Below are 25,291 nucleotides of genomic sequence, written 5' to 3' on the forward strand. Positions count from 1 at the left end.
TTTATTCTGTTTTTATTTTATTTTTATTCTATTTGTTCACCACTCCAAAATCTTTGGATAGGGAGCGGTATATAAATATTGTAAATAAATAAATGAATAAAAATCATGAAATGCTGTAAGTAGGGACTCCTTGTCTGAGTATCTTCTTTAATGAGATACAACCTTTTGTGCTCTTTCCTAGTCAATGAACATTGAGTACATTAACAAGCTTAACACTGTTCAATTATCACTACATAGAGTTATACAAGTGTTAGTCCCATAGTAGTTTTGCCCAGGCAGCTGACTTCAGCATGAGGATCGATCCTGAAACTTCTTCCTTGAGCAGTTACATGAGCACACCTGCTATTAAATCCTTCCTATTTCGCATCTCTGGATTAGGGAGCCAGCCAACGCAAGAGACAATTCGCATTACCATTTAAATGGTGGGTAGATGCTGAACACCACTGTGAGCAGCAACCCAATTCTGTAAATGTTCCAACACATCCTCAAGAACGAATGTTCATATCATAGCTCACCACCTCCAAGGAATTCTTTGAAATGTCGTTTGAGCCAGAAAACAGAGCACCTTAAGAATTTCTGCTACACCAAAAATCCAACATGTGATGGCCTTGCCATGCAAAAAAGCCCAAACCCATATAGAATCATAGAATAGTAGAGTTGGAAGGGCCCTATAAGGTCATCAAGTCCAACCCCCTGCTCATTGCAGGAAACCATCTTAAAGCATCCCTGACATACTGCCTCAACATGTCCTGTACTGTCTAGAAGAAGCCATGCTACAACTTCCCTAGCAGAGTATGTTCCCTATTTCTACTGAATATCCCTATAGCAAGATCATATGCTTACCCATTACTGTTCCCTCCCATTATCCTATAGCCTCCAGGTTCAGCTTACTGATCTTAACAAAAATTACTGAACAAAATGCATGTCTCCATCAGTAGCCACAATAAAGAGTAAAGAAGAGCTAGTAAACAATGCATTTTAGTACAAATGGACGTTACCAAAAACTTAGCCAAACGCCCTTCAAAAGTTTACCCACACACACAAACTGATGGCGCAGAATGGAGGGACGTGTAGGGATGCTTGAGATTTGTGTTCAGTCTGCATCTTTAATAAGCAAACTGACCTGATTTCCATGTGCCAAACATATATGCGGATTGGAACACAGTTATCCTTCAGTTTTCACACTTCTCTGAATTTTGTAACACAGTTCTTGGCTCAAAAAGTTACCAAAATGTGCATTAAAATGCATACAAAAATGAGATTCTTTGTGAAAAGAATATATCCCAAAATAATGTGAATTGTCGTGCAACTTTTGTTTTTTTTATTTGCAGATTGAGATAGAATGAAACAGGCATATGAATGAACACATGCAAAACTGGCATGGAGGGAGAACAGATTGATCCATCCATCACCAGTGAAATGGACTCAGGGTCTCCAGTACAAAATACAATTCCCATCTCTGCTCTGCATGTTTAATATTAGGGTATGAATGCCAGTTCTCACTGCTATAACAATTCATTGCACCCCCCAGTGTTAGCAGTACAAATATTCCATTTATTACAGCATTTCTGGTTACAAAGCCACCCCACCCCACCCACAGCTATCAAGCACTGGAACACAAAGGAACTAAAAAGGGAATTTTGCTCATAATGGGGATGAATTACATATCCAACTTATGTATCCACCATTTTACTAAAGCTGTACTAAAACCAGTAATTGCCACGCACCTTCCACTCCTTCTAAATCTAGGTGGCAATCAGGAACAAAGCCTTTTTTTTCCTGCGGTAGCTGCTCATTTAAGGAAAACCCTTTCCAGACATATTAATTTGTCACCAACACTTATCTTTTAGGCACAGTGTTATCCTTCCTACCATTTGGTGGGTTGACTGTTTGACTGTTCCTGGCATTGCTGTTCTTTTTTAAATCACATTTAATTGTCTTTTTAAATACAAACAATATAATTACAAATACTGTTTGTGAACCCCCTGCATTGAACAGGGGGTTGGACTCGATGGCCTTATAGGGCCCTTCCAACCCTTCTATTCTATGATTCTATGAACTCAAGACCAGATCGTCAATGATAAAAAGAGAGAGAGAGAAGAATCCTAGATCTAGTACCTTTATTAAGAGTTTCACATGTACATTTCTATCATTGGATGTATTTGTATTTTATGGTTAATCCACTTTTACTCAATTTTGGCTGTCTTGGAAACTGATCAGTAGAAAATTGGAATGTAAACATTTTAAATAAATGATTTAAAAAATAGTATCTCAAAGTACATGGTAAACCATGTCCCTAGCTCACACTCCTCCCTGTCTTTATTATTAAATTTATAAGGCGCTTGTTACCTACCTGTACAGCCACCACTGATAGCACCTCAACAGAGATTCTGTTAAACTCATCAAAACAGCCCCAAGCACCAGTCTGGGAAAGACCTTTGTAAATGTTCCCACAAGACTGAGAGAGAGAGAGAGAGAGAGAATAGTAACATTACGCAGAGAATTAGTTTCAGTGAAAAATGTGTAATGTATTTCCAACCTCATAAGCAATTTAAGGAGTTTTGTAAGCATTTATTTACATCCCCGGGAACTGAAGACTGAAGCAAATGGGACCAATGATCAATTTGAATGAGTTTCTCAACTGGACATTTTTATTACATACGTGCAACAACCTCATCTAAACGTTATTAGCACTGGTCAATCGCATTCTGGCTTCCCAAATAGATGAACAAAGAACTCTGGAGTTGCTCTCTTGGATCAAATGAGAAGGAATAAGATCCAACTAGACAATTCAATAAAATGCCCCTTAAAGCACTAAAGTCCAAATAATAGGACAGAACCACCAGTAAGTCACAGGTGCATTGGAGGTACATTTTGTAATGGCAACAATATAGCAAAAGCAGTTAAGACAGTTTCATTTTCTGATCAGATGGTGAAAACAACTTTCTCACAATTTCACAGTTCCACTGGCGGAACCTAAAAGTTTCAGAACTTTGGGAAACATCTTCTTAAAATAAAGAACTTGATAAGGTCACCCAGCTAGATTTCCTCATAAGGGGGGGGGGAAGAGTAGTTAGCATTGGGTGAAAGGAAATAACAGACATAATCCACTAGAGCATTAGCATGTTTTTGTGCTGCTCCCATTCGTTTTGATGCAACTTGTGCCCCAAGAAGTGGATGAAAGAGAAAGAATGAAGTACGTTGGGCAATTTATCAAAATGAACCTGAAATAAAGCTCTTCCCCACCCCACAAATGTAGCAATAAATATATTTAGATTTCTGTGAAGTTTTAGATTTCTCAAACTCCCCATACAGATGTGTTACCTGTTCAAAAAAACTGGAAACCGTGTAAGAAAGTTGTCACTTTTCAAGAAGTGCTTAAGTAAGTTTCTCTTTGTCTCTGCCTAGATGGCTCACATCATACCATTATTCTTAACTGTTTCTGAATGATTACCTTATAGTCCATTTGCTCTGAGCAGTTGAAAACATACACCATGATGCCAAGAGCTCGGCCCAGATCCTTAGTGGTTTCAGTCTTCCCAGTACCAGCTGGTCCTGCAGGAGCCCCACTCATAGTTAGGTGCAAGGATTGGGTGAGGGTGATGTAGCATCTTCCATGTTCAAAGAGGAAGGAAAACAGAAAGGAGTAAAGTTGGTGATGTACACAGTCTTCTCCCAACCCAATAAGCAAGCAACAGGAACGTTTATGGCAGGAGTGCAAAGCCTCAGGCCCGGGGTCCCAAAGTGGACCTCAAAGGTTCTCCAGATGGCCACGGCTCCTTCCCCTGGCCCCACACCTTTCCCCCTACCACCAATAGTTTGGTGGTTTCCTGGGTTTTGTACAGGTTCTTTTCCCATTCTTAAAAGTTGACATGTCCCTCCTAAAGCTTAGTTACTTGCAGTAAGATTTAAGCTAAAATATGCTGGTATTTTGGGCATTTTGGCACCACCCCTTTTGCTTTCACCCTGCCCTCCAGTGGGATGTAGCCATTGAGAGCTTCTCCAAAATGTAATCTGGCCATTGGGCTACAAGAGCTTGAACACCCGTGTTCTAGCAGAACTCATCAATGGCTCCTTTCCTACACACCTTTGGTTTGGGACAATGCAGGCTCCAGGCTGAACATGGAATGCTGAGATAAGAGTGGGTAATAGTGCTGGAGCAACATGAACCATAGGAGCCTAGATCATTTATAGCAGAGACGGGCAACTTGAGGTCCTCCAGATGTTTTGGCTTATAACTCTATCAGCCCTAGCCAATGTGGCTGATGGGATTTCCAGGCCAAAACATCTAGATGGCCACAAGTTGCCCACCCCAGATTAACAGCCACTCAGGAACATGGCGGATTCCCAACAGCCACATCAGTTACAGGGCTCTCTCGCTCTGATTTTGAGATCTGAAATACTGAAAACGTTGTTGTTCCAGGAAGCCTTCCCTTGATGACAAGCCACAATTCACTTCGCATTTTGTTTAAAACAAAACTATTTAATGTGTTTTATTCTGTTTTTATTTTATTTTATCTTGTACACCACTCCGAATTTTTGAATGGGGAGCGGTATATAAATATTGTAAATAAATAAATAAATAAATAAAACTCCAGAAAGGGGCCTCTGGAACCAGCTTGTATTTTCAATGTATAGAAGTCCCATGGGTGACTTCTTTAAGACCCCATAACATGAAAACCCAACTCCAAAATTACAAGCATATTGCATTCTCCTGCAATTGCTCCTCTTCCTGGTCTTAATAAACAGAAACTGTATTTGAGCTAGAAGGTCGTTGGAATTTAACCGAATTCTTTCCCTATGAATCACTGGATCCGTAAAACAAATTGCACATATAAACAGTACATTTCTGCAAAAAGGAAAACAGATTCTGCAACAAACTGCTAAGCTAAATTACTTCATGAGTGCCACCTTCTCTCACATGAAGCCTGCAAAGCACCTACCTGTCTGTCAAAGGAGTGATGACCAGGCGTGGTGTGTTCCCAAGGTATTCATAGGAATATAGGAACTGGGCATCACAAATGTTTGCAAAACAGTGCTTCTCCTCATCTGCCCATCTGTGCCGGAGTTGTGATAACCAAAGGAACACTTGTGCATTGTCCACCTTCAAGAGCACAGCAGAGCAGAAAATCAATACGAAACACAAAAGGTACTGGCTCCAGCAGGGTATCCCAAGTTCTCTCCTACATTTGCCATCCTCATCCAACCTCCCCTTGCACAGAGTTTGAGGTACCTGCCCATGCAAGCATGGTGAGGTGAAATAAGGTGCTAAAACAATGGGGCTATAGAATGGAGAGGAGAAATGGATCAGAAGCAAAGCTGGTAAGCCTCAACCATGAACAAATGAATAGTACAACTAGTTCTACGTGCCCAAAGGGAGAAGGACCGTTTTGAAGCTGAGAATATATTTAAAATCATGTTTCTGAATGTATTTAAAAACAGCAGGACGAGGCCTGCTGTTCAAACAAAAGAAGTCAAAGATCCCATTGAGGATGCTCAAGCCCTTGGGTTTGCCTGAAACTGCTCTTTGGATTTGGCCTTCAAATGTTGCCTTCTGTCAGAAAATTCTCCCCTTGACAAGTCTGTATGACTGTTAGATGTCCTATATGACTTAATTCTCTTTTCTGGCCTTTGACAATTAGGGCCATCCAGACGTGAGATAATTTGAATTTCAATCATCATCATCTCAAGGCAGCTCACTACACCAGTACAACTATAATAAAATGAAATAAAACAATGACAAAATACAAATAAAACATATAAAACTGAGGCAGATAAAGCATACAAAATAATTAACAACCAGTTAAAACCAATTCCAACATATTCACAAGTCAGCTTATGGACCAAAGGCATGCCTAAATAAAAAGAAGAAGAAGTCTTCACCTCCACTCACGAAGTCATCAGAGACTGGGCTAGATGGGCCTTTCTTGGCAAGGAGTTCCAGACCCTCAGAGCAGTCACCAAGAATTTCCTCTCTCAAATGGGAAAATCTACTCAGGTAGTAGGAGCCTGGTAACAGTGTAACTCCCACACTTTCCAGAACAACACCAGTCTATCACCATCTTAACTTCAACAGTTTTATAAATGACCAAACTGGCCCCAAGAACCCATGAGTTGGGATGTATATAAGGTCAAGTGTTCCTTGAAAGCAACCCCATTGCTAGTTTACATGCTACTCATTTTCCTTGGCAAAGCCCAACCTCCTCAAAAGGAGGATGCAATTATCCCAAGAGAAATAATATGGAAAAGATGCCGGTGTTGGTGCAGCAAACCTTTTGAGCGATCATCTTGGCCACCACATCCCGAGCATGCACATCAATGGTGCAGATGGTCATGATCTTCTGCCTGTCACCCTTGGAGAGCTGTCCAATGAGCATGGTGATGAGGGTGTTCAGTTGGGTCACCTGCTTCTTGTAGTACTCCTTCATGGCATTCTCATAGCCTTCTTCTAGCCTGGCAAAGGCAATCCCAACCTCAGTGGTCCACCAAATCTGGGTACAGGTGAGTGCCACCTTGGAAAGCGAAAGCAACTCAGTAACCATTGCAAAGTCAGCAATAACCAATGCGGGTTTTTTGGCCAGTGTGATTTATTCTCTTTCATAGAAGAATACCCTCATGGAAAACATGTCAGAATGCAAAGGATACATATCTGAAGGGAATATCTGTGAACGGGAGACCCTGTTCATGGGCAATTCCTGCAATGGCAACATGGATGTTGAACACTAAAGTTCTACTCATGTACTGTCGCAGGAGTTTTCTGCCACTGTGGTAAAATACTACAGCTGAGAAAACACAGAAATACTTCAGGAAAGTTCCCCAGTTCATCTGGGATACCCTGCCTTTACTAGACACTACATCCTCTCCAGTGATAACCAGTTTTTCCCAATTGAATGGGCAAATGTTCCCAGAGGGTGGCAAATCATCAAATAAAAAATCCACAGCAGGAGAGTCAGAAGATAAAGAGCAATTACCCCCAAAGTAAAAGATGTTTCAAAGACCATCCCTGCCGCAAGGTTACAGTCACAAAAGATCAAGCAGTCGGGGCATAAAATAAAAGATGGAATTTAAACATTGCTGATCCCAATAATACCCCCGCTGGCCACCTGTGTCAGGTAATCTATGATAAGCCATTAAAAAATGTGCATAAGTAGCATGAGATATAGAGTTATTGCCACTTATATGTCAAAGGATAGGATGAGGAGGTTAACAAATACTGTAGTTTGAAGTAAATCATCAGGAGGGTGTAATTATTTAAACATGAGAAAAGGCAGAAAAGGAGGTGAAATATTTTTCCACATTTCTGAAAATATGGAAAATACGAAAAAGAACCCACTGGCATTTTTTCCACTATCCAAAATCTAAATCAAATTTAGACCACAAGACTAGAAAAACAACCTCTGCTCAATATATTATAAAAAGGAAAGTCATTTCCCCCAAAGCTTCTATTTATTACAGGCTTGGAGGAAATGGCTTTTCTTTTCTTTTTAAAAGCAAAACAAAAACGCTCTGAGCTGAAAAACCATCTGATAATCTTCAGTCACTGGCAACCTAATTCTTAAGGCACTGGCTCAACAGCTATTAAACAGGAACCAGTGTATGTTTGTGCAGGAACTAAGTTGTACCCAGTCTTTTCAGTTCCTAATGTGGACTACTGGGCTGGATAGGCATAGTTGGGCATTTCCCAAGGGCCACACCCCAGCAGGGCCCCACTGACACGAGTTCCCGGGACCCGCTCCTCCTCTTCCCCATTGGAGCCTGCTTCTTCATCCTCTTTTCGCTCTGGCCCAGACAACAGATGTGATGAGATGAGATGAAGTAGCCTTCTTGCTGATTGGCTCTCTGCTTGACAAGCAAATGGTAGCGATGAGGAGAAAGTGGATGAGGAGGAATCACAGCTGGTGAGAATGGCGGTGAGAAGGTAGACTCACTGAGGGAGGGGGCCCATGGAGTGATTTGGCCCAAGGCCATCAATAACCTGGAGCCAGCACTATGGACTAGAATAAATGTTCTACCTTGAGAGGGGATTTTCCAAGAGTGTTTAGGATGGACTACAATATGTAGCCCATGTTAATTTTTCTTCACAAAGTGATAAAAATATTCTGGGTGTGATTTTAAGAGTGTTCTTACTACATATATATAATATAGGATTTCTCTCTCAATCACTAATACAGATCAGGACTGTGTTGTTCCTTTGTGGGGGAGGGGGAAATAAGACTGAAAAAACTTTCAAAACTATTAATGTTAATGCTCTACTGTGGGCCTTTTATTCTTCCAGGGCTTAGCATTGCATTTTTTTTATCCACTTTCCAAAGTTCTCAGTTCTGCCCACTTCTGATTCTCCCTTGGGCTTCACTTCCTAGCAAGGCTCATGTGCTACAGATCTGTTAATACCATAGAAGCTTCATTCCATCACCTTCATTGGACTCTGATTCACAGTGATCCATTGGGCTGTTCTTGATCTCTGAACTCCAGCACTCAAACCAGTATAGAGCAGAACATTTATATTAACAATTAGAGGCACCAAAGGTACATGGGCACTGCTTTTCATGAGCAACCCCACTGATCTTCAGAGCAGAACTACTGCTGGTCATATACTGGAAGACTGACCATTTGTAGATGCTCTGGATTAGACAGTGATTAGATTTCCTCCAGAAGCACCCCATACACAGTAGATCTTCCAAGAGGAGAAGAAACAGGGCAATACCTGTGCAGGGTAGTCAAAAAGCCACTGTTCCCTGGCTTTCTCCTCATAAGCCATCACAGCCTCCGTCATCTCATGTCTCACAGTGGCCCGCATGTGGTCCAACACACGGTTCAGCCAGGTCTCCACCTACAGGACAAAAAGATACTGGACATTTCCCATTGTTATTACTCTCCCTGGAGATGGCTCATCTTTCCTCCCTGGATCTAGAAAAAGGTTTCATTGCCCAACATCACTAACAGAAAACCCAGGCATTGCTGCACGCTTTAGTCTGGCCCAACCTTCCCCACTTGCTATCAAATTCACACCACCAAACTCCCACATCCTATAACCTTTGGGGGGCTGTCAACAAGTAACTGCAGGGGATATTAAGAAGTTGTTATATCCCCTTTTATAGCAGCACCTTTATAATAACTATAGAAGTATACAGAAAATATAAGCGAAGACATTTTACATCCCTTTTCCTTCAGAGTAGTGTGTGTGTGTGAGTGTGTGTGTGTGCGCGCACGTGCGTGAGAGAGAGAGAGATTAAGGGAAAGGATAATCTTATACTATTCTAAGCACTGAATAGGAAAACTGGGCTGGGCAGAAGTCATTGAGGAAAGACATGTCAATGGTGCTACTATCAGTGCACAAATGAGAATGAGTTGCAGCATGCACAAAGATCCCCCCAAAATACTCCTATAGTCTTTTGGACCCAAATCAAAGCACCACTATTGCCTTGTAAAACCCTAAATCAGCCTTCCTCCATCTGGCGCCTTCCAGATTTTTTGGACTATAATTCAAAGCATTCCTGGCCGTCAGCTATGCTGGCGTGGGCTGATGGAAGTAGAAGTCCAAAACATCTGGAGGGCACCAGGTTAGGTAAATCTAATCTAAATAGCTTATATTCCAGTATAAATAAGGTTGAGCTTTAAACTAACTTTTTGGATGTAGTTTCTGATGCTAGTCTGATTACCATCTAAAAGAAAAACATTTCCTTTTACAATTCTTTCAAAGGTTGCATATGTTTTTCACTACCTTTAGTGTACTATTATACTCTCCTTCATAGAAGCAACATGGTTTCTTGACAAAGCCTCACCTGCCCACTGCAGTCACAGGGTTCACTAAAAGCAACATATTCCTCTTCTTTACTGTACATCCCCAAAGCCAACTTGGTCGGATTTTGGTCAGAATCCACCTGGAATTTCATCTTGGCCATGTTGTCAAAGAGTTTTGAAAGATGGCGCTGAACCTGCAAAATGAACGAAGGCTGAGCACAAAGCAGCTCTTTCCCTTACTGTAGTTTGGAAGAAGGGGTCTCCTCATTAAGATACTGCAAGCCCCCATCCTCTGCTATTTCCTCAAATAATACAACTGTCAGACCCCTGAGTCAAAGAGAAAGGTAACTTCCATTTATTGCCAGTTGTTCTTAGTTTATGCTCTTTCTTTCAGAGATCTAAATTTTGTGAAATGCCCAGCAGCCATCATTGGCATTCAACAGCTTACAGAACCAGCTCTCTGCAATCCTGAAATAAAGCTTCTTTTATGTACAAAACATCCCTCCTTCCATTTGATAAACTGTATATAAAGCCTTCTCATTCTCCACCAACTGGTCCCCTAAAGCTTTCAATTGCACTTAAATCATTGCAAGTTCAATACTGGGCCCACTAAGATAAAATTGTTGTGTATTTAATCCTCCTCCTGGAATCGCAGATGAAGCTCAGAGACAACAATGGAAAGGCCACAGGTTTATCCATATTTGATTCTACTTGACATTTATTTTGATTTTACAGCAAATCGCTTTAAATAGGAATAACAGACACAGCTCAAAGAATTCCTTCTTATACCAGTGAGCCTTTCAAGGCACCATTTTTCTTTGAGCTTCCCATGTCTTCTGCTGTGTTCTGAGGCATTGATCAAATGTGAAGTTCTGAGCCCAATGAATAGGTGAGAAGCATCCTGCACAGAAAGAAATCAATTCTCTTTTTTCATTTTCTTTCTTTTTTACTTTCTGTGTTTGCAAAGGCAATTAGTTACATAAAGGTCACATTAGCTTGAAATGAAGAAGTTTATTCAGAAATAAAATAAGTATTTAGGCCTATGGATAGATGTATGTAAGTTCTTATGGTATTAGTGGGTAGGAATATATAAAAGAGGTGGCTACATTTTGCTCTTTTTGCCATTCTTCCCCCATCTATACATCTACAGTGTATCTGTATCTATTTACAAGCAACAACCTTTTCCTGAGCAAGGGGCATCTCAACAACAGGGGTGGGGAACCTCTTAGAGACCTCTAGATGTTGTTAGACTCTGTCCCATCATGCTTGACTATTGGTCATGTTGGTTGAGGCTGATGGGAGTTAGAGGCCCACCGCATCTAGAGGACTCCAGCAGGTTCCCAACTCCTCTTCTACAATATAAAGTTTTAATTCTTACTAGAGAGAATTGGAGGAATGGTGCTATTTCACTCATGTCTTACTTATGGGTTTACTTATGTGAACAGAATACTGGACTAGATGGATCCCCCAGTTATGATCCAGCAGGGCTCTTACACCCCTGAGACTCCAACCCACATTAACATCTCATCCTGCTTAAAGAGATTTGATGTTCAACTCCCCCAATCTGAAAAATGAAGTTGTGGGCATTGCTCACAGTGGGGGAATGAGCAATTCCTCCAGGACCGATATTATTATAATATTTATTCTGGCAGCTATCAACAATGGCATGACGCATGGATAGCACCACTGGAGTTCCTGCCACCTGTAAGCCCTGTTGCACTTTCTAACATGGGATCAGCAGCATATAGCAGGGGAGGAAGAAAAGGTAGCAGACCAGCACAATGGTGTCACTCTGAGATTTGCCCAGGGTGCCAAAACATCCAAGGATGCCCTCGAAGCACCTCATGTACCTCTCATGAATGTGTGAATGGGGCTTGGTCACTATTTCTGTCTCCCAAAGCTAGCCCGCTTTAGAAGCAGGATCTCCACCAAAGAATGAAAATAAAAACAGCGTATTAGGAAGCAGAAGAGGAAACATGGATTTGGTGGTTTAAAGAAGGAAGAAAAATGAAAGAAAGAAAATGAACCATGTTTCTTCGGTTAAAGACAATTTGAAGTTCTGACTGTTGCTGTTGGGGGTGGCAGGGTTAAGACCTTATAAAGAACAGTTGTTGCTTTTTCAGCCTCAGTGAACAATTCAATCTGGTCCAGGCAGAATCTTTTCCCAACCCCAGCACTAACCTGGATGGACTGGAGGAAGGCACCATAACTATGAGATAGCAAGAAGTGGGGAGAGAATTGCAGAATAATTCCTGTTTTGGACTCCACAGTGCTGGACTAACAGCAATGAGCTGGGGGTGCAGCTTAGCAGGGCAGCCAGACGTGGAAAAGGGCAGGGCTCCTGCACCTTTAATAATTGTGTAAAAGTGGAAATTTTGACAGATGTAGCCTGTCATGCAGAATACACTTGTGGAAATACTCTCTCCTACACAACTATTAAAGGTGTGGGAGTCCTGTCCTCTTTCGCATCTGGTCACCCTACGGCACAGCCCCTCTAGCCTAGTGAATCATTGTGCCTAACATACACACTAAAAAAAATCCTTCATCTGAAAGCGCCCTTACACCCAGGTAAGCCCCTTCCCTCTCCCTTTTGTGAATAGTATATGCTGCTGACTAGACATAATAAGTTCTATGAAGACAGGAGTACAAGATGTACAGGCTGCCATCTAGTGGTGATTCAAAAATTTTACGCTTCCTGAATGGAAAGATTTATGGTCAACGTCACAGCACTGAAAGAACAGTGCCTTTTTTCTACAGCAAGTGCCTAGGAGCTGAATCAAGTGCATTCTACAAAAAGCCATCTTTAATAACTAGAACAGGAATTGAGGTATCTTACCAGCTGTGGGTTGGTGCCATTTGAAAGAATATCCAGTAAGTCGGCAGAGGAAATAAAGTAAAATCTGGGAAAGGCTAACCGCTTAGTGTCCAAATACTCAGCCAAAGCCTTTTCACACAAAGATAATCTGACAAAATCAAGCACACATAGACAAAATAAACATACAGATGTAGCAGTCAGAGAAAAAGCAACACTTAGCACTTAGTAGCACTTAGTTTTTCTGTATAACCCATTCTTTAGAATATTTTTAGTCGTGTCACATGTTACAAGTTTGCATTTTCCACCATGTGTGCAGTGGGGAGCTACAGCCCAACCCTGCTTCCCAGGATGTGTACTTTTAATGCACACACAACAGAAAAGATGTAATTTTTGGTCACCCACTATATCTTTGACACTACACATCAAGTTTTAACTGCACGATTTAAGAAGAAAACATGTGAAAGAGCCCTGTAGGCTCTTAAAATTTTGTATACTTTTTAATGTTTACTGTTTTAACTTTTGTGAACCACCCAGAGAGCTTCGGATGTGGGGCGGTATATAAACGTAATAAATAAATAAATAAATAGGCTCTTAAAAACATATAAACAAGGAGATTATCATGTCGAAGATTGGTATAAAGAGATTTGGGATATTGCTATAAATGATATATTGACATGTAATATAAAAGTAAGAAGAGGGATAACAAAAATGAATGATTTTGAGGGAATTTGGAATCAGTTCCTAGAATATGCATTATCTAAGGGGAGTGGAAAACCACCTCCAGAATAAACAATGAGATTTTGGAAACAGGAATAGAGCCCAGGGTGGGGGGGTGCACTTTATGTTATGGGATGATGTCAAAATATTAAATTAGAAATGTTATAAGGTTATTCAGTTCTATGTATTATGATTTTAATTTGTAATTTTGTTTTGTTTTGTTACTGTATTGATGTATGTTTAAGTTTAATAAAAAATATTTTAATTTTTTTTAAAAAAATTGTATACTTTTTAATGTTTACTGTTTTAACTTTTGTGAACCGCCCAGAGAGCTTCGGGTGTGGGGCGGTATATAAACGTAATAAATAAATAAATGGGCTCTTAAAAACATATAAACATTTGCCATTGCCTAAAACCAGGTTCAGCATTATATACAAGTAGAAGGTACTTGAAGTACCCACCACAAGTAAAGGCATCCTAACCCGAAATAGCATTGCAGAAGGTTCAGGCATGTAGGTCTCACCCACCTGTTTTGGATATCTTCCAGTTGTTCATAAAGACCAGCCTTGTTGGTTGCCTCAACTACATTTGGGGTTTTTTCAGCATCATATGCCAGCTCTTTAAAATCAACATCAATTCCCTCAAAGCGCTTGGAATCCTATAAATGAAAAGACAAGAGTTCTTCCCTCACCTTCCCAGAACTGCTTCATCTTCCATATGCAAAACCTCTGAGCACAGCTCCCTATCCCAAAAGTATAGCACGATGTATTACATGAGTAGAAGGTATCCCCCTCTGTCTATAGAGAGCACCATAACATTATATATGCTCCCTGGTACCATCCTAGAGTGGGTGATGGATATCAGGTTACAAAAGTCTTCCTGCATCAGCCATTTCACAGTAGCAAAGAGGATTTCTTCCTAGCTCAGCCCCTCTTGGTATTCTTCCATCCTTCACTCTCACCACTTTACCTAGAAGGACTATCTATATCAGGGAGAGGCAATGTGGCATCCTTCAGATGTTTTGGACTACAACTCCCATAATTCCTGACCATTGGCCATGCTTGGCTGGTCTAATTCGAGCTGTAGTTCAAAATGTCTGGAGGCACCAGGTCACCTACCCCTGCTCTATACTATACCTATCTTAGCTTTATACCACTTGATCTGTCATTGCTTTCCCCAAAGAATCTGATTCCTGGGAAATTTACTTTAGTGAAATGCTCAGATTTTTGTGTTTGAGATCCATAGACTGCACATACATCTAGAACACCAGGATTCCAGTAAACCAGTTTAAGCCTTTAGTATAGATTTTCCTAAACCAATCAACAGCAGAAGGTCAACACACAGCTCCAGAGGAGCCTTCCCCAACCCAATGCTCTCCAGATGTGTTGTACTGTAACTGCCATAATCTCTAGCCAGGACAGCCAAGACTTTAATTTCAGTTTATTGGGAATGTCTTAGAACACAATGCTATGAGGTACCATAGATTTGAGTAACTCAAAAAAATTGCTGTCTCCCACAAGTATTTGCTCTCTGGATAATGAAGACTCACAACACACTTCCCCATGGATTCTTTTTTTCTTTTTTTTACCTCAGGAAGCTGTGCCCGAATATCTTCTGATCCAATGAATATACTTTCCAAATGAGACCAGGTCCGCTGAACCTCAAACCAGATAGAAATTACAGAGTCTGCTGTAGACAGCTTCCTCTGCCAGAAAGACACTTCCTCTAAGAAGAAAGCAATGTACTTGGATGTCATCAGATTCTGCAGCTGGACTTGGTTGTCTTCCAGGGTCTCAATCAGTTCTTCATCCGATTTCAGCAGTGGGACATTTGTACGGGGATGAGGTTCGTATTGGAATTCCATGCTGGCCCAGGTTGTCTTCAGTTCTTTCACAACCTTCTCCATGCTCATTTCTTTAATGGCTTTGTCCACAATGCTCCGAACCTCATCCTCAAAGTTGTGCAAGTTGAGTTTCAGCAAGTCTGCCAAGATGGTGTCTGAATCCATTACAAATTGTACACCTGTTGCTTGCATCAATTGGTTCCAATGCCTCTCACGGATGGCAGGATTCTGTAGTTCTGACACCGCTCGCAATGATGTCAGGATGTTTTTTACTCTGTTGTCCAACCCAGAAAAAGCGTCCCAAGCCCTCATTTCTTTATCCAGACTCCGGGTGTCTTTGGCAAACTTTTTGCACTCCAATTCCATGTTTTCCACATTTATACCTTTCCATTTGGTAGTCTCCCAGTCATTCATGCTAGAAGTCACTACGGAGATCATATCCCAGAGTTCTTTAAGAATGCACACTTCCTTCCGGCACTTCTTCAGCTGCTTGTAGTCTGGAACGTTGACTTCAAACAAATCAGCTGAATCATAAATTGAGGCAATGGTAACTTCCATTTGCTTAAGCTCAGTGTGGGATGCATCCAGCATTTGGTAAGGATTTGCTGCGTCAAACCTAGGAAACAAATTTTACATTTCCTATAATCATGACTGTATTTCTCCCCCCTCCAAGCCACTATAAACGAATTGGCTCTCCAAACATTAACAATGTTTGGAGATCCAAACATTGTTAATGTTTGGGGGTTGGACTCGATGGCCTTATAGTCCCCTTCCAACTCTACTATTCTATGATTCTAGGCATGCAATGAAATAGAAATAGAAATACGAGGCATGCCCAACTGCAAACTGTAAAGAGAGGAAAGATTAACCTCTGAAATTAGACTTCCTCAAACTTTCAAGTTCTGATTCACCTTCCCCCACCCCATCCACTCCTACTTTTTTTTTTTAATAGGTACACGTATTAAAAATGTCAGAATCATTAAAAAAAAACTTAAAGCCTTAGGTCATGGTTCTCAGTCCCTGGGCCTTAAAATTAGAGACCATGAGGGACAAAACAGAATGAAATAAGGATCACAGAATGGGACAGAAAGCTTTCGGTAAAAATGACAAGCTGTAGAGAGGAGTCTCTTCCAGAATGTAACACTACTTGAAGCAAGATGAGCTGTGGGCAGCTCGACCCAGGAGAAAGGGGTGAGAAGGAAGAAGAAGCTGATTCAAGAGGTAGAGAAGAGCAGGCAGCCAAACTCAGGTGTTGGCACCAATGTACTATCAGGCGGTGGGAAAGGCCACAGCCAGACCAGGGAGATCATTATTTTGACCAATAGTGCATTACACTTGTGAACTTAGTGTGAGGTGCAAACCATGCAGTTAAGAATCAGCTCTATTTGTAGGAGGGGCTCAAATATACACACTACGACGCCTTTGATGGAAAGAAACTATAGAGAAGGGGATTGCTGACCCCTGTCAGCACTTTGGCACTGAGGGCACAGGAGGTGTTATAGGAGGATACTGATGCCAGTGCAGGCAACAGATATGTTAGAGTAAGTGGCCTTTGTTAGTCAGCGGATTTTATCTTCCTTTAGTAGGTAAGTAACTGCTACCACGAGAGAAGACTAAATGGCTTAGGGCCCAGCTATCTGAGGGACTGTCTATTTTGTTATGAACCTGCTTTGTTACTAACATCAGAAGGAAAGGAGCATTTGAAGATGCCCTTGCACACAGAGGCCCACTTGCCAGGCACGTGGGAAAGCACTTTCCCCTGTCGAGATATGACTGGTACCACTCTCTCCGCATTCAGGAAGGGGATGAAGACACATATTTTTAATTTAGCTTATAAAATTGTTGTTATCTTATATAAGAATACAGTAGTGTAAGACTTGTTACTAGAGATCTACCAGAGCGATTTTGCTCATTTTTGTTTTAAACTAAGTTGCTCAGTTTTGTTTTAAACTACGTTGCTCATTTCTGAGCAACGTAGATGTGCAGAACATTTTGAAACTTTGACAAAGATCAAAGGTCAAGATTTAATAGTAATTAATTTCCTCCATGCCAAACAGGCAAGGCAGCCCCTCTGCCAGTGGGATGATGGAGAGCCCTGCCCAGCCAATCATTGTGGCACAAAGGTGGACCCCAGCCCAGCCATACAGTTAGGCTGTCACTGCCTGCGTGCAGGAGGAAGGGGATGTAGGCGGCCAATCAGGGGGCACTAGGGAGGGGGCAGGGCCACACCACAGGCAAATCTGGGGGGGATTCACTATGCATGAGCCACGTTTGCGTTTTTCATGAACCCTTCTGTGGTGAGGGAACTGAGGGGCAAAAAAGCGAGAAAAGAAGCAGGACTATAAGCACCCATGGTGACACGGGCTTTACACTAGCAGTTTTAAATATTACTTTAAAGGTTTAATTAGGTCTTTGTGAATTATTATTATTATTATTAACCACCTTGATTAGTTTTTCCAGAAAAGCAGTACAGAAATGTTCCAATAAATAAAAATAAAAATAAATAAAACATGCAAGCCCTCCTCCTCCTCCTCTTGATAACATCTGCTATCAGCCCAACCTGAATGGTGCCTCTTGGCGAAATCTCTCTCTGAATTTGTGCTGCTCCACATCAAACACAGCGCACTTCTTGCGAAGAACTGTCACTTCATTGGCCTGCAACGGTGCCACATGCTGCTTCACGGTTATTGCCAGCTTCTTCACATTGTTCCATTTTTCTGGCAGCTCCTGGAAGCAAAATGGGAACAAAAGAAAGCAAACAAAACAAGACGCTGGTGGAGTAGACTCAACTCTGACCTAATGTGTAACCCGCCTCAGTATAGTGCACATGCTGAACAAATACACCAAGTTTTCTGTTTGCAGCAGCATGACCATAATAATTATTTCGCCATGATATAAATTGGCATCATTATCCCCTGCTAATTAGACATTTTCCTAATTAGAGATTGTTTCTTCCTTCGCTCCACTGGTTTAGGGAGACATGGGTCATGTATCAGTAGCCCAAAGGACTATTTTAGCAACCTTAGTAAAGGAAGGGGGATGCCCTCACTGTGTTCCCTATACACTACAACTAAAGCTTCTGAATCCCAATCTTCGTAAAAGATGTCAGATTGCTAACAGTGGAAGGAGGCGTTTCCAAGAAGAAGACTGGATAAAAATAAAATATCCAGCCTACTCTAAAATTCGGCAGTGGGTCTACAAAATATGTAAAAAGGAAAGTTTAAGCTTCTCAAGAAAAGCTTAAATTGTAGCATTTCAGCAACTTAAGTATAAGAAATTAAGGGGTCATTAAGTGCAAGATAAAACATAAAACATTCCTATCCAAGTTTCTTACAAGTAAATCCCACTGATTTCAATGGGATTTGCTTCCAAGCAAGTTTGCTTTAGAACTTCTGCCTTAGGGTGCAATGCTCAAATTGTTTACTCAGGAATAGTTTCATGGACTGTAGTGGAGCTAGGCTGCTCCCAGACAAGGCTCTTATTGGGCCTTGCTAAGTCATGGTTAGTCCTCAAACCCTTTTGTAGCAAATGGTCAGAGAGCATGTTTAAACCATGGTTATGTAGCCAACATAGTTAGGAATGGTTTACATGACACACTAAGCCATGAAGAACCTCGGCGGCGGGCCTTCTCTGTAGCGGCACCCACCCTCTGTAGGACCCTCCCTCGTGCATTTCAGGAGGCAGAAAACATATCTTTTAAACGCCTCCTGAAGACATATCTTTTTACACAAGCTTTCCCTGGTCTTTAACGTAGCTAATTTTATATTGCCTTTTAAACTTTTAATGTTTTAAATTTATACTTGTATTTTATGGTTTTTAATTGTGCACTGCCCAGAGAGCTTAGGCTAATGGGCAGTATAAAAATGTAATAAATAAATTAATAAATAAATAAATAAAGTTCAGCTCAAAATGCTTAACCACTGTGGCTTAGCATGTCATCTTAACAGGGTCACTGTTCAACTGCCCTACCTCAAACATGGGATTTTAGAATGGGTCCAACATTTTTAACCCCTCTATATTTTCCCACTTCTTCCATCTTCTTTTCTTATCACAAGAAATACACCGAGAAGCAAGAGACAGAATAGCTGCACAAAGCCTTCGGCTTGGTAGCACTAGGAGACCTCTCTGTCTGAAAGCACCCCTACTCTATGGTGTGATCACTTTGAGGTATGCAAATACAGCTACATTATAGTATAATACACAAACTTATACTTTTATCCCATTCTTCCTTTCGAAAGCTCACAGTAGTTTCTATGGGTGCCCCTACTGATGTCCCATGCAGGCACTGAGCAGTTCCACACCTTAGCTTCACCAGTGTTATACTCCCTGACCATTCACTAGATCCATTAACCTTTGGATTCTGGGATTTGACTAGCAGCTTCAGTCTCTTGCATCCTCCACTTATCAGAGCCACCTTCGTATATGTTCTGCATGCATAATGAGCAAGTGTTCTGGGGATAGCGGTGTTCTGAGATGACTTCTGCTTTCAATTTGTCCTCATATATACATATCAGTGACATGTTTCCACCCACCTCCAGCTGTCTATAAACTTCTGCTGGCAATTCTTGTTCATAGATCTTCAGCAATTCAATTGTTTGTTTTAAGGGCTCAAACATCTCATCAGTGCTGGTCTGTCTATCTTTAACAGCCATCAGGTGGCCCATAATGTCCACCAAGCCCTCATAATCTCCTTTTTCCACCTTGTTGCTCAAACCTCTTTCAGCAATTTTTACAAACTCTTCAAGGTCAGCCAAACTAAAAAGAGAGCAGGGGGGATAAAAACACAGAAAGAACAATGAGAATGAACCAATCCCACAAGCCCTAAAGCAAACAACTGGAATAAGCGAAGTAAGGAAGTCATTTCTAGATGTGTCCACTTTCTATAGCCAGAAGTCCCCATAATTATAGGATTTCCTATTCAACAAAAAGAGAGGTAGCAGAGTAATCCTAAATGTGTTTGTGGGGGTGGGGACAATGAAGTGGTGGACGATCCACCGCTGCCCAAGTCCTACTGGCTTGCGCTGACCAGGGCAATAGGTGTGAAAACAGGATTCCTAACACAGAGCGCTAATGGAACCACACATACACACACACTGAAACTAATGGGAGGGAATTAACCATGGCTGGTATAGATGATCGGCCTGAACATGGGCATCACAGGGGAACAAAGGGGGTTTGGATCCAGGGCCATCTCCAACACAGCCCTGACACAGTCCCAGAAAGCTCCATTGGGGACCTACCACTAGCAGGTTCAAGGCCCATGGAGCTTCTGTGGACGTACTGGGGGCCTCTGCAGAAGTTGTGCCTCCCTGCCAGTGGAGGTCCTCTCTACCAATGGAGGGGCACTTCCACCCTATCCTAATCACCCTCAGATGTCTATCTGATGGATTAGGATTGCTATTTAAAATTACAGCCTTATATCACATTCATAGTTCACCGCCTCAACAAAATGGGTTAAGCAATTTGCCCAATACAACCAACGATATTCTTGTCCCAATTTCAAAATAAGAATTCATTTTCGAAGGTGAGTTCAGGCTGTTACTTTTGATTATACAGCTTGTTAATTTTATCATTTAACTTTTATGTATTTACTACTAAGAAAGTACAATATTCTTTAACCAAAACACCATGTTAAAACGTTTATCAAATGATCTCAACTGGTACTTGACTATGCATTTATTCTTGTACTTTTTAATTGTCATTTTTATGAGGTTATAATTTATATTTTAAATTGTTGCTGTTTCACTCTACAAAACCACACTGGTTTTGTTGAGGACTGGTCTTTAGAATACCATGAGTGACTTCCAAGGTTTCTCCTCCACTTTCCTAATGTCTGTAACGAACTGTCATTAATGTGAATAGCCTGGCATTTTTTTTCTGACTACTTTAGATTTTTTTGGTTTTTATTTCAGATTTCTTTCTTCGTCTGACTACATTTAAATTTCATTGGCTGTAATCCAGAGGATGGATTCCACAAATCCACATTCCACAGGGATCCAAATGTCCTTATGGATCTCGCCAATGAAGCACAAAGCACACGTTCAAAACCCACATGTGATTAAGGTGCAAGTGTACAAGAACTGTGATGGCGGAGAGTAAAAAAGGGTTCTGTATTTGTTGCTTTTTTGGTACTTCTGGTCTGTTAAGCTTAAAAAAATTCGAGTATAAGGTTTCTAGGTTATATTTCCTTCAAAACGGTGTGATTTATAAGGGCCTTTCAAGCGAGTCTCCAGGGAGGAAGCTGTGGGTGTCGTTACTGTAATAAAGTGGTTAAGAGAATGAGTTGTGAATCAGGCAGGTCCCTGGTTCAAATCTTAAGTCTGCCATGATCTCAGTACCTTGTTTTGGGCAAGCCACTATTTCTCAGTCTCATCAATCCAATCTGCAACATGGGAGTGATAATATCTAATTATTCAAATATTTACATCCCACTAAGACAAGGTGGCTTACAATAACATGACTTAAAACCATATCATCAATACACAGAAAAATGAATCTTAGTGAAGGCCATGTTAAATCAACCCGAAGGCTTTCCTGAAAATTCAGAGTTTGGCCACACATCGAAAGTCCAGCAAAGAAGTCAACATGTGGATCTCTTTGGAGAGATCGGTCCACAACCTAAGAAGCAGCTGTCATGCATCATCACCCAGACAGTGGGGAAAGATTCAGAAGGGTCTCAGCTGTTGAACAAAGCAAACCAGGTGGTCCTTAAGGTATCCTGGTCTCAGGCCATTTATTCTAACCTTATAAGACGACTGTAAAGATTACTGAGACAGTGGGCCTGTTCAAATGACAATTCAGGCTATGTGGTTAGCAAAACTGTGGTTCTCTGGAGTTAGCACTAACCACAAACTGTCCTGTTGCACACAACACTTTCAGCCACAGCTAAAGCCACTAACATTGTTGCAGATGGTCTGACTGTGTTTAGTGAGTGAGCAGGGTTTAGCAAAATGCATCACACAAGACACCTCACACCCTGCTGCTTAACCAAAAGCCTTAACCAGCAGGGTTTAAGGTGTCTTCTGAACAGGCCCAAAGTGTGTGAAGGTCTAGTGTATTTTGAATGTAGGTTAAGGGAATCCACGCAGACCTCAGCACATGCAGAAGCGGCCACGATAATGCTGATCTCACAACTGAAACCAGATTTCTCCTACCACTATAAAGCTGTGGGATGAATGGTGACATGAGCAGGGAGTTGGACTCGATAGCCTTATAGGCCTCTTCCAACTCTACTATTCTATGATTCTAGGGTTGGGCATAGGCACCAATTCATACATGGACTGAATTCATACATGGGTTGAATTCAACCCAAAACCACAGAAAAATCATATCCAAATTGACCTTGGAACTGACTTTGAATTTTTAACTGGGAAGAATGGCCAGGTGACTCCAAAACAAACCCCCTTTGGTGTGCCTTCTTTGGTGGGGAATCACTTCTCTAAACAATCTTAGGTCCTACACACTATGCTGAGTATGCATTTAATAATGTTTTGCAAGTCTCCATGGTCCTTTTTCTATTGTTGTTGTTATTAAACAGGGAACAGGTAAATCCATGGAGGGCTGATGAATGGCTATTTGCCATGCTAGGTAAACAAGCCCCCACGTCCAGAGGTAGCAGGGCACAGCATAGCATCTGCTGGGAAGCAACAGCAGGAGAAAGCTATTGCTTTAAAGCCCTGCTTGTGGGCTTCTTCCTGGAGGCCTCTGGCTGGCCACCATGGGAGACAGGACGCTGGGGTAGATAGACCTTTGCTGTGATCCAGCAGAGCTGTTCTTATGTTCTGAAGAAACGAAAGATGAATTAATCACGCATTCTAACATCCTCCCAAAGCACAGCAGGGAACCATCACCCGTTATCTTTTTAGAAGTGAAGCAACAATATAAATAATTTATCTGACAAAATCTACCCTCTCTGCTCTCAGCGAAAACTGGAAAAGATCACTCTCTTTTCAAAAAGTTATTTGATACTCAAAATTATGCAAAAGGATGGTTAACTCCGCAGATTCTTGCTAACATTTCTGGAGAGGATCTGATAATCTAGCTGTACTTTTTTCTCGGAACTGGACATATGCGTAATTCCATGACCTAACTGGCAAGTAAAGCTGCCATTAAATAGTTCCAACGTACTCTCATTTCTGGAGGTGGGGGAAAGGGAACTGTTGTGTATTTGTATTGTTTTACCTAAAATATTAAAATACATTTTTTAAAAAAATAATTCCAATACTGGCTTAAAATTCCCTCCTTTTTTGCACCCTCTCACAATTGCGCTTTGAAATGCCATGGCTAATTGTTACAGCAAACCTCAAATCAATTGCTAATGATTTAATCATTGTAAACATGATTAGAGCAAATTCAGTATGGCCTTTGTACATCTGATGGAGTGGATAGTGCTCATGATAGCTTATGCCAGAATAAATGCGTTAGTCTTGAAGGTGCCACAAGACTCTTTGTTGCTTTTGCTGCAACAGGCTAACAGGCAACCCCTCTGGAACCTGTGGGTGAAGTGTTTCATCTTCGGTCAAGTGAGGAACATTTTACTTATTACATTCAGACATATGGACACAGCCCCGGGTCAGAAAGCATGGGAAAATAAAACATGAAAATAAGAATGCATTACTATCTCCAAGCGACGACTACCCTCAAGTATAGCCCCAATTCTCTAAGTGATGGTTTCAGAGGTTCAACGCTTACTTGAATTTGGTTTCCTTTGGAACAAACTCACCAGAGACTTATTGGCATTTTGTAATGTGCGTTTATATTTGTAAATATGCAGGTTGTTCATAGGGTGATGTTCACAACTTAACACTTTAAAGTTTACTGCTCCCCTATCAGATTTCTAGGGGAGCAGCCTGAACCTTCAGTTGATTGCAGAAAGAAAACTATCTCTGCCCCCTTTTCAGTCCAGTGTCAGTTTGCCTGCAACTCCAAAACTACAGGCACTTGAATTACAACATTTCTTATGGGGAGAGGCATCTCATCTAAATATTTGTTAGACAGCAGCCAACTATTGAGCTCCAACAGCAATCTATTACCTCTAAGGACCAGCTGGGGAATGCTGGGAGTTGTAGGTTTTCCTGTCTAAACATGCATAGGATTGCACCCTAATTTACTTGACAAGAGAATGTGCCTGTCCAGCTGTTGTGCCTGGGGCCAAACTTGCCAGGCAGATTTCAGGCCCACCTTCTCTCATCAACTACCTCCATTCTTGAAGGGATCTTCAGGAGATCATCCAGACCAACCCTAATTCCATAACACTATTATAAAACAAACCTTTACAGATACAGCTTTGGAGTTCACAGGTCTTTCATCAGAGACAGACAACTCTATTTCTGTTCTCACAATATATTTTCACAAAATTGTATAGTTGGCCTCTTTCGGATATGTAATCCTGTTTTCATAATTTATATACAAATAAAATTAAAATATAATTTACAATTATATTTCTAGTTTAAAAAATTATAATATGCATGCTATATAATTTACTACTATTTTTGGAGTTTCCAATGAAATAAAGCTTCAGCTAGGTATATTAACATTAGATTGTTAAAATGTAAAAAAACTTCGCTACTATTAATCTTGTAAAAACTCTCTGTAGTTTGCTTTTGTTTATGTAATAGAATTATTTTAAAAATAGAGTTGGAAGGCAATGCTTAATATAGGTCAAATTACCTAAAGCATTCCATTCATTACCATATGTCTGCTCAAATTTTTCTGAAAGCTTCAAGGAAGCAGAACACACAATTTCCCTAAGCAGTATGTTCAAGGGCTGATCTCTTCTTGCCATTAGGATATTCTTTCTGACATTTAACTTAAATCTCTACTGTAGTAAAAACTATTGCTTCCAGTTCTACCTCCAAGGATATTCACCTGATTCACATGTAACAAGAAGCCACTATGGGTGAACTAACCCACAAAGTTTCCTGTTGCGGTACAGCCACCATTTTTAATATTTGAGCTTTGAGCTGCAGCCAGGGCATGCTGAAGCTTGTCATTATGTGCAAACCTGGCAAAGGTAGTTTGTTGTGGTAGTTGACAAGCCAGCCAGAACCCATGGCCTGTTTTAGTGTTGCAGTGGCTTGCTAAACATCCCAACAATCCACCCTCACTGGTTCACACATAACGCCAAGCACACCCCCACCATGGCTCAAATATTCAAAATGGCAGCGGCCACTACA

At 41.1% G+C, this 25,291-nt stretch overlaps 1 protein-coding gene across 1 annotated transcript in view; it reads right to left on the bottom strand.

Annotated features, from left to right (window-relative positions):
- DNAH9 (dynein axonemal heavy chain 9) overlaps nucleotides 1-25,291 on the bottom strand; it is a 213,083-nt gene that overhangs the window by 168,438 nt on the left and 19,354 nt on the right. The window contains exons 11-21 of the mRNA XM_063120447.1: nucleotides 19,649-19,871; nucleotides 17,677-17,843; nucleotides 14,862-15,732; nucleotides 13,801-13,931; nucleotides 12,578-12,704; nucleotides 9,783-9,935; nucleotides 8,705-8,830; nucleotides 6,273-6,512; nucleotides 4,944-5,104; nucleotides 3,455-3,611; nucleotides 2,354-2,458 (exon numbers count right to left, since the gene is read on the bottom strand). Coding sequence (XP_062976517.1) covers nucleotides 2,354-2,458; nucleotides 3,455-3,611; nucleotides 4,944-5,104; nucleotides 6,273-6,512; nucleotides 8,705-8,830; nucleotides 9,783-9,935; nucleotides 12,578-12,704; nucleotides 13,801-13,931; nucleotides 14,862-15,732; nucleotides 17,677-17,843; nucleotides 19,649-19,871 — 2,461 coding nt within the window. The remainder of the gene's footprint in view (nucleotides 1-2,353; nucleotides 2,459-3,454; nucleotides 3,612-4,943; nucleotides 5,105-6,272; nucleotides 6,513-8,704; nucleotides 8,831-9,782; nucleotides 9,936-12,577; nucleotides 12,705-13,800; nucleotides 13,932-14,861; nucleotides 15,733-17,676; nucleotides 17,844-19,648; nucleotides 19,872-25,291) is intronic.

Source organism: Elgaria multicarinata, chromosome 3, assembly GCF_023053635.1.
Source record: "Elgaria multicarinata webbii isolate HBS135686 ecotype San Diego chromosome 3, rElgMul1.1.pri, whole genome shotgun sequence".
NCBI classification, from domain to species: domain Eukaryota; kingdom Metazoa; phylum Chordata; class Lepidosauria; order Squamata; family Anguidae; genus Elgaria; species Elgaria multicarinata.